Source organism: Pyrus communis, chromosome 11 (genome assembly GCF_963583255.1).
Source record: "Pyrus communis chromosome 11, drPyrComm1.1, whole genome shotgun sequence".
Taxonomy (NCBI): Eukaryota; Viridiplantae; Streptophyta; class Magnoliopsida; order Rosales; family Rosaceae; genus Pyrus; species Pyrus communis.
The window spans coordinates 16006922-16017325 of NC_084813.1; the positions used below are offsets into that span (position 1 = coordinate 16006922).

General features: G+C 37.8%; 2 protein-coding genes across 2 annotated transcripts; both read left to right on the forward strand.

Annotated features, from left to right (window-relative positions):
* The first annotated feature begins 4526 nt into the window (after nt 1-4526).
* Nucleotides 4527-5804, forward strand: LOC137707918 (23 kDa jasmonate-induced protein-like). The gene is made up of 2 exons (XM_068446862.1): nt 4527-5021; nt 5205-5804. The coding sequence occupies exons 1-2, from the start codon at nt 4557-4559 to the stop codon at nt 5418-5420; spliced, it is 681 nt and encodes a 226-aa protein (XP_068302963.1). The 5' UTR covers nt 4527-4556; the 3' UTR covers nt 5421-5804.
* Nucleotides 5805-6401: 597 nt separating this feature from the next.
* Nucleotides 6402-7991, forward strand: LOC137707920 (23 kDa jasmonate-induced protein-like). The gene is made up of 3 exons (XM_068446863.1): nt 6402-6541; nt 6707-7275; nt 7459-7991. The coding sequence occupies exons 2-3, from the start codon at nt 6811-6813 to the stop codon at nt 7642-7644; spliced, it is 651 nt and encodes a 216-aa protein (XP_068302964.1). The 5' UTR covers nt 6402-6541; nt 6707-6810; the 3' UTR covers nt 7645-7991.
* Nucleotides 7992-10404: the final 2413 nt, after the last annotated feature.

A 10404-nucleotide genomic window follows, 5' to 3' on the forward strand; every position in this document is an offset into this window, starting at 1 on the left:
GCCGACAAGGTCCACATGCCTTACACTTTGATAATTGTTGTTCTGGTTGCTCTAAGAGATTTTTGTATTTAACTTAATCTCCTACAAGGGCCACATGCATGCCAGCATATTTCATTACTGGATCTGACTGCGTACCAATAGGAAAAATAAAATAAAATTGCCAAGGTCATTTTCTATTCGGTAGTTATTAGTGCATAATTAGGTCAAGGGGTTCCGTGTTTAATTTAATTTCTTACTTTCAAAAAATAAAAGTAAAAAAAAAGTACAAGGGCATATGCATGACAGCATATTTTATTATTGGATCTGACTGGCTAGCAATAGGAGAAATAAAATAAAATTGCCAAAGTCTTTTTCTATGTAGGGTCTATCTAGCAGTGCCTTTAAGTAATTAACATACAGTTTTACTATATTTGACAGAGAAAATTAAAAAAGTGTTAATGAGGTAAAAGTAATTTAAAAATTTCCTAATAAGCACGTCAAATTTGTTTGTATGAAGTACTTACATTTTTATAAAATGATTTTCGGTGTGCTTCTAATAAAAGTGTTTTCTAAGCAAAAGTGTTTAAAAATATATAAGAAAGAGAGAGGCATAGCAACTCTTATATGTTAAGGTTGTAAAAAACATAGGCAAGACAACGGAACCTTGATTATTCAAAGACTGTATCTTAAGATTATTTTTATGTGAAAAAGAAAAAAATGCGAAGGTCTTAATTTATTTGGTAAACGTAGAACATATTCATGAATATTCCTAGTTCCTAGATTATTCAAAGACAATATCTTAAGACCATTTTATGCATATGATTTTTAAATCTATGTCAAAGACTATATCTTAAAAGTATATGTTAAGACTATTTTAAGTCGTTGAACTCACAAAATTTGTATTAGAAGCAAAAGAATTGAACGGTTCTGATTATGAATATGTTACTTGGTTGGGACATAACCTTACCACAGTAAATTGACAATATTAAATTAAGTGTCATGAAATCATATAGCCAAATATCAAAATAGCAATTATAATGATGCATAAATGCCATGCAACCTCTTTAGTGACCCCCGTTAATTTATAAAATAAAACACGCGAACCAGCACGTCGCATACCATGCATTTTACCCCTGTAGAGGTGGTTCAAATGTTCTATTATAGAAACTAACCCCCACATGAGATCCCAAGTTCATGAACCCCTTTTTGCTAGTCATCTTATCTAATTCATTGATTTCCAGCCCAAATCACCCACATCGACAATTCTCGTCGATATCTTATTCTACTATGCACATCGGGCTCGCCTGGAACTGGTTCCACAATGAATAGATCAATTGCACAAAAGATCCTTTCCAACTACCCTCATTTCCATACTTCCAATCTAAATACTGAAATTCCCACCAATTCAACATGAATGATGTACAAATAATATCAATTTATCTTCCACATGTATCATAGTATATTCTCAATGAATAACATTTTAGCAATAATTCCATAACCAATAACAAGTAAACACTTCACTGAAGCAATTAGCCAATTAATATTCAACCACATTAATCAGCCAAAAAGATCAAGAATATTATCACTACACAAAATTTAATAAAATCAATTTCTGTAAAGGTTTGCCTTATTTCCTGTACCTAGACTCCAAAGCATTGCACCAACTCTCTATTACAAGAGTGCACCACCATGGTGATCAATTCCTTGGTGCAAGCTGACATCCTAAGCAGGAAGATAAATACGAATATTTCAACACCCTTCTCTCTGGTTCTATTTGATTTCTTAATCTCTTCCTTCTATTTGTCTTCTCTTCTCTCTCTCTCTCTCTCTCTCTTACATATATATAAATATATACACGCACAACATATGTATGTGTGTGTAGATACACACACACACCAATCTCTACGTAATGCATGCATTGCATGCTATTTCTATCTTTCTCTCCTACGAGAGCCCACATGCTGCATACCGCCTTTCCTTCCAAAAACAATGGAGCGAGGCTCCTGTTTATAGTAGTAGAAATTGAAAATTTAAAAGCATCTCATTGGTGGATGTGGCGGCAAGTAAAGGAAGATTGGTTCGAAGATATCTAATCCTAGTTAATGCAATACAGCTCCTGCTACTAGCTATAACTAGTCAGCAACAATAGAGTATTCATGGAGCACCTGGGAGCTCTAAATAATGCCACCTTAACCTTAAAAAATAAATAGATGAGAATGCCACCACCTAGCTAGAGACAGCTGCACCATTCTCCCTCCTACTAGCACCTCATGCTAAGCTAATATGCTGAGTCAACAACATGTAATCAAACTTCGATATGATCAATATATACGTAAATAGACTGTAAACTTATTGGTTAAGTACAAGTACATTTGAAATACTAGTTATAGTATATCACATGGAAACCCTAAGTCAAAACTAGAAAATAATAGAATATATATATATATTTTTTTAAAATAGGGGTTCTCACAATTGGAATTGGATCCTCTATGAGGCAATGCCTCGGGATCCTCCTGACCGGACAACATGGACCGTTGGATTTTGATCCAACGACTACAAACAGAAGGGTCCCACTAAAGTTATAATAATTGTAGCAGTTGGATCAAAATCCAACGACCAATGTTGTCCGGTCAGGAGGATCTCGAGGCATTGCCAGGTTGCATTGTTTGAAGGTTTTACATTTATGTCTTGGTTTGGTTTTAAGCTTTAATTTCGTTTCTAGACCAAGCTTTTGGATTCAAGTTAGATTCTTCCTTCAACTGTTTGACTAGAGAATTTGACTTGTTATTTGAATCCAGATTTCATGTGCATATCATAAAATCATATCATATAATTGATTGTGTTGGTCTCGGTGCCATAAGGTGATGAGCTCAAGAGGAGCTGCCACATCGTGAAGACCGTAGGAGTTTATCTCGTGTAAGGTAAGGCTGCACAAAGGTAGTAAAGCTGCTCCATAGATAGGGATCTAGGAATTGAGCTTGTTTGGTCTTTGTATGAACCTTTGTTTACACTAGTGGATTGGACTCAGAGGAGAGTCCTGGGTTTTTTTTAACCCAGAGGTAGGTTTTTCCGGCAAAAAAATATCTTGTGTTCAAGTTATGTTTATTGTGTCACACATCCCACATACACATACATGGTACATATATTTGTTGAACATTTAAATGGTATGTGCTCATTGTCATGCTCACTTGACACATTAATAACTTGCAACGATTTACAGCCTTGCTGACTAGGATAGTTTTTTGGGAATTGAGATTGGTATTTGAATCTCAAATTTATTGACTAGCAAATCTTTCTTAGGTGACTAGCGGCCTTGACTAGTCAGTCCAGCGGATTATAATTTTTATATATAGGATATTTTAGCTGTTACCAATTTCAGAATCCCAATAAGAATTCCCAAGATTTACACAATCATATTTCTAACTAAATTAGGACTGTAACAATTTTAATCTTTTTCATCTCTTAAATTAAATTTGATAAAAATCTGATCCGATCTAATTATTCAAATAGTTACCGAATTCATTAATATGATTATAAATAAATTCAGACATCAATCAACATTGATCTAATCTGACGCCAATAAATATACACATATGAATTATATGTGATTGTATTATATAGAGGTATTTTTCGGTTTGCCTCTCGAACTTGTATAGAGTTGCTAATTTTCCTCTCTGAACTTTAATTTTAGCCAATTACCACATGAACTTTTATAATTAGTCAATTTCCTCCTGTGAACTTGAGCTTTGGCAGGATACCTCCCTAAAATTTTATAAATAGCCAATTCCCCCTAATGTTAGATTTTAAAAATTTTCATCCAATTTCCATCCATCCAATTTTCCATTTTTTTAACCCTCATATAGTTGTCCTGTATTGTTTGCATGATCAAAATGGATGGAAAATTGGACAAAACTTTTTAAAATCTAGCGTCAGGAGGAGAATTGGCTATTTATAAAAGTTCAGGAGTTATAGGCTAAAATCAAAATTCGAGAAAGAAATTGACTAATTATAAAAGTTCAGGAGATAATCGAACAAAATTAAAGTTCAGGAGAAAAACTGTCAGCTTCGTACAAATTCGGTAGGCAAATCAACAAATATGCCTTAAATATAAGCACCAATAGAGCAAATGTACATGGTCAACGGTTTTATTAGTTGCTGATTAGTTAGGAGTTTCTTTCAGCCCACAGAGAGTTCAATCCCAAATCTCCCAACAATCTAACCCTCGTCTGCAACCAGGATCCTGCTGACAGCGGCACCGACTGTCCAGATTGAAGGCTTAACTAGATAGGTATGACGGGTTTAGTTTAATTTCCAATTTCAATTCATGTCTGTTGGTGTTATAATTTGATTTAAGATTAAGTTTAATTTTCAGTTTCAATTTCCAAAGAATTGCTGTTGGATATATACCCTGATTGGAATTCCTTAATTAAAGTATCTGAATTGATTAGTCTTTTCCTGTAGTTGTGATTTATGTCCTCAGAACCCCATTCAGCTCAGATGGGGGAATTGAGATGCTAATTTGAGGTGGGGGGGGGGGGGGGGGGGAGAGAGAGAGAGAGAGAGAGAGAGAGAGAGAGATGGAGATGGTGAGAGACGTGTTTGGCAACCCCATCACAACCGCAACTTTGGAGGGTATGCCAGAGTATAGATCTGAGTCTGGGGAAATAACAAGAATCGAAAGGGCACGCGCGGCAATGGTTATGCAAAAAGCCAGGGGAAAGGACTACGTGAAGGCACGAGCACACGCCGAGCATTTGAAGGACGAATCCGGTACAAAACTCGCCAATCTCGTCCTTATTTACAATGCAACAGGAGACACCGTTAGATGTGTTGGTCAGAAAGATTGGATTGGCCTCGACGTAGAGTATCCACCACTGATTGGAAATGGCCAGTGGGCTGCGTTTCTGACCGTCAAAAACCCCAGTCGTGGTTATGGCTCTACTTCCGCTGTTGTGTATCGCGGCAAGAACGCGGATGGTACCAACTGCGACTATATGCTGTCTTGGACCAACCCGGCGGACAGGGTTAAATGGGACAACGCGGTAAGTAGTGATTTTATCTGTATGTACATATTTGAAATTGAACGCATTTGATATATCTCATGGCATATTTACTTACAATGAATAAACTTGTAGAGATTGAGTCTTCTCACAATGATTTATCGAGTGTGAGCGCGGTTATCTCATGCTCATCCTCATTCCTGTACAATGCGTATGTGTGTGCAGGTCTGTACGCAGGTTCGCAGAACTAACCACTTTGACAATAGAGCAACTTGGAGTGAAATCTACAATCGCTTGGATACTTTGAGTGAAATCTGCAATAACTTGGATACAACTCGCTCGTCCCAAGAGGATACATGGGATGGATGTTCGTCAATAATCACAACTGACAGTGCTGTTTTTGCAGTAGTTGAGGGAACACTCACTTTAGAAGATGTCTGAGTTGATGCATTTGGTGTCATATGTTTCTGCGTTTTGGAAACTTGGAAGGCTAGCTAGGCAGGTGTCTGGCTGCTTACAAGGAATCTGGACCTCGTTGCGGTTGTCTTGTCGCTTGTCAGGAGCAGAGCAGTGGCGGAAATTTGCTGAAGTGAATGCCGATGGTGCTTGGAAGGATGGTTCTGCAGGGGAGTGGTGTTATTATTTGTGATAGCAATGGTTCTTTTCGTTCATAACTTCTTTAATAAGATATTCGTGCATTAATATACTTTGTGAACATTGATTTGAGGTTGCAAGTGAACTTTAGCTTTGTTGGTTAAGAGCATTTATCCATGCATTCTGTGCTCGAAATTCTCCTTCCGTAATTTAGATGAATGTAATATAATTATCTTATTGTTTGCCGAAAAATATGAAATAATTTGAAGTTGGTGCTTTTCTTAAAGGTAAAAAAAAAAAAAAAAACATCAATTTGAGGTTAGTTCAATGCCTAACTAAGATTGATCAATTGTGTGGCTAAGCCAAATACTTTTAAAATATGTTGTATAGAAAGAAAAATATAAACATTGATATGAGGCAGAGGGACGGTGAAGAGAAATTGCGTCATTTATAGTTTGAACCTGAAACTTAGCAGGGTAAAGAAAAATACTCTAACCCCTAGCGAAATACACCACTTGATAATTTACGTTTTTAACGCTCATATAGTTGTCATGTATTGTTTGCATGATCAAAATGGATGGAAAATTGGACAAAACTTTTTAAAATCTAGCGTCGGGAGGAGAATTGGCTATTTATAAGAGTTCAGGGGTTATAGGCTAAAATCAAAATTTGAGAGGGAAATTGATTAATTATAAAAGTTCAGGGGATAATCGAACAAAATTAAAGTTCAGAGAAAAACTGTCAGCTTCGTACAAATTCGGTAGGCATCAACAAATATGCCTTAAATATAAGCACCAATAGAGCAAATGTACATGGTCAACGGTTTTATTAGTTGCTGATTAGTTAGGAGTTTCTTTCAGCCCACAGAGAGTTCAATCCCAAATCTCCCAACAATCTAACCCTCGTCTGCAACCAGGATCCTGCTGACAGCGGCACCGACTGTCCAGATTGAAGGCTTAACTAGATAGGTATGACGGGTTTAGTTTAATTTCCAATTTCAATTCATGTCTGTCGGTGTTATAATTTGATTTAAGATTAAGTTTAATTTTCAGTTTCAATTTCCAAAGAATTGCTGTTGGATATATACCCTGATTGGAATTCCTTAATTAAAGTTGATTAGTCTTTTCCTGTAGTTGTGATTTATGTCCTCAGAACCCCATTCAGCTCAGATGGGGGAATTGAGATGCTAATTTGAGGTGGGGGGGGGGGGGGGAGAGAGAGAGAGAGAGAGAGAGAGATGGAGATGGTGAGAGACGTGTTTGGCAACCCCATCACAACCGCAACTTTGGAGGGTATGCCAGAGTATAGATCTGAGTCTGGGGAAATAACAAGAATCGAAAGGGCACGCGCGGCAATGGTTATGCAAAAAGCCAGGGGAAAGGACTACGTGAAGGCACGAGCACACGCCGAGCATTTGAAGGACGAATCCGGTACAAAACTCGCCAATCTCGTCCTTATTTACAATGCAACAGGAGACACCGTTAGATGTGTTGGTCAGAAAGATTGGATTGGCCTCGACGTAGAGTACCCACCACTGATTGGAAATGGCCAGTGGGCTGCGTTTCTGACCGTCAAAAACCCCAGTTATGGTTATGGCTCTACTTCTGCTGTTGTGTATCGCGGCAAGAACGCGGATGGTACCAACTGCGACTATATGCTGTCTTGGAGCAACCCGGCGGACAGGGTTAAATGGGACAACACGGTAAGTAGTGATTTTATCTGTATGTACATATTTGAAATTGAACGCATTTGATATATCTCATGGCATATTTACTTACAATGAATAAACTTGTAGAGATCGAGTCTTCTCAAAATGATTTATCAGGTATGAGCGCGGTTATCTCATGCTCATCCTCATTCCTGTACAATGCGTATGTGTGTGCAGGTCTGTACGCAGGTTCGCAGAACTAACCACTTTGACAATGGAGCAAATTGGAGTGAAATCTACGATCACTTGTGTACAACTCGCTCGTCCCAAGAGGATACATGGAATGGATGTACGTCAATCATCACAACTGACAGTGCTGTTTTTGCAGTAGTTGAGGGAACACTCACTTTGGAAGATGTCTGAGTTGATGCATTTGGTGTCATATGTTTCTGCGTTTTAGAAACTTGGAAGGCTAGCTAGGCAGGTGTCTGGCTGCTTACAAGGAATCTGGACCTCGTTGCGGTTGTCTTGTCGCTTGTCAGGAGCAGAGCAGTGGCGGAAATTTGCTGAAGTGAATGCCGGTGGTGCTTGGAAGGATGGTTCTGCAGGGGAGTGGTGTTATTATTCGTGATAGCAATGGTTCTTTTCGTTCATAATTTACACTGGTCGAGGCCACCTGATGTAAACTTCTTCAATAAGATATTCGTGCATTAATATACTTTGTGAACATTGATTTGAGGTTGCAAGTGAACTTTAGCTTTGTTGGTTAAGAGCATTTGTCCATGCATCGAGGTTCTGTGCTCGAAATTCTCCTTCCGTAATTTAGATGAATGTAATGTAATTATCTTATTATTTGCCAAAAAATATGAAATAATTTGAAGTTGGTGCTTTTCTTAAAGGAAAAAAAAAACATCAATTTGAGGTTAGTTCAATGCCTAACTAAGATTGACCAATTGTGTGGCTAAGCCGAATACTTTTATAATATGTTGTATAGAAAGAAAAATATAAATATTGATATGAGGCTGAAGGACGGTAAAGAGAAATTGCATCATTTATAGTTTGAACCCGAAACTCAGCAGGGTAAAGAAAAATACTCTAACCCCAAGCGAAATACACCACTTGATAATCTACGTTGTTTCACCTCAAAATCCAAAAAAAAATAAGTAAATTTTCTCTGACCCCGGAGAAAACCAATAATTGCAAAAGTAGCTCCAGCCTCACTGCAACAATTACTAATCAGTGCCGGTACGTGCAGCAGCTCCATCCCTCCTCCGTTGGCGGTGACTCTTTCTCTGACAGGTTCCATTGATATGAGATGGCTAGGCCCTCCGCGAAGCACACATCAGCTCGGCTGCTGCTGTTGATATGCGTTGGGCAGCTGGGGATTGCTCTGATTGCCGATTTCCTCTGGTCTTCCTCTCCTCGCTTCATCCATTCTTATAACGACATTGCATACAATTGGGCTCCTCCTGTCGATATCTCAAAACATAAAATCATCCCCTCCCCCAAAAAGACTAGCCAAGAAACCCCCCACCAAGGTATTGGTTTTGCTTTCTAGTTGTTGAATTCTTCATTTTTTATGTGAATTCTCATCAGGATTTTGTTTGGATTATGGTGAAATGCGGGATTTTTTTTTTTTGTTTTTTTTTGTTTGTTTGGTTGTTTTGTTTAAGTTTTTCGTGCTGGTTTAGGATTTTTCGGGTGAATTTGATCTTAGTGTTGTATCATTTGTGAGGAAGTGTGCCTTTTTAGTTTAATTAGTTGCTCGTTGGAGCTCGTTGGCAGTGGTGCTGCTTGGTTTGTACGAATGTTTTCATCCCGGAATTGTTTAGATTGGTAGTAAGTGTTCTGCAAAGGAATTGGTGCTTTAGTTTCTGGATGTGAGAGTTGGTTCATTTGAAGCTCGTTGATGGTAATTGTAAACTATGATTTGGATTTCGACGAGTTTATTCACTCCCATTGTTGCGGATTTATTCGGTTCATCAGAATGGAATGCTTTTCGGATTCCACATGAAAATGTAGGAAAAGCAAGGAGAAGATGTGTGAATTTAATAACAATTAAAGTTCTAATCGATCCTAGTTCAGCTCTGAATATTGACCATTGTTTATGTTACCTATAGGGGAGCATCAATTACAAAAACGATACTGCTCCTGGGAGAGTTTCATCAGCAACCTTTGCTGATTTGCCTGGACCAGAATTAAAATGGGAAAGTATGGCTGAGGCACCCATACCTCGTTTTGGATAGAGCTGCTATACAGATAAAGAATCTTCTATTTGTGTTTGCTGGATACGGTACCCATTGATTATGTGAGAACGTTGTATTGCTCCTTTACTTCGGTTGAATGTGGGGGGTGTCAACTCGACGACCGAGCTCGGTTGGTGAGTAAATGAATGTGGTGGTGGTGGTGTCGAATGCATTGCTGACTTCTGCATCTTGCGATTGCTACGAGGAAGGAACTCGTCTCAGCCTCTAGGTTCTAGAGTCTAAAGACAAGGCTACTAGTTTCTTCAAAGTTCATGAACCGTCGGTGTCAGATTCGATCTTCGTAATTATATTTGTGCAAATATAAGTGCGCTGAACCGGTACCTGATGAACAAATTATATTTCTCGCAACTGCATGAATCGATATGATAGTATAGCAAGCAAATACGAGTGTCGTACCCACAAAGATTTGTAAAGTCACCTAACTAAGTCCAATTTTCTAGTACCCACTAGAATAAAAATAACAAAAACAACTAAACTACGAAATTCAAATATTTAACCCAAGAGTAGTGATCAAGTAATCTTAAGTGCAATAAATTTAAAAGAGAATTTGTGTAAATAATTTCTGAAAACTACGGTTGAAACACTAGTTATCCGACTTCACCATATCAATGCAATTCTATGTCATTAGATAACTTAGTAAGAACAATTCAATTCAGGTTCTAGGGTTCGTTCTTTCTTTATTATGATTATCCGTTAGGCATCCAGGTGTAACCAAGTGTTCTTAATCATTAACTTAACCATGGCGTCTAGTCTAAGTCAATAATAAAAAATCCATTAAGTGCAAGAACAAAGAAAACCAAAAAGTGTCTTAGCATGGCGCTTGCATCAACAACAATTCATTCATCCAAGAGAGCTATCTCAAGGCTAAGCATATGGCATCTACTATAACTTTGTCTCATACATCTAAAAATTCATA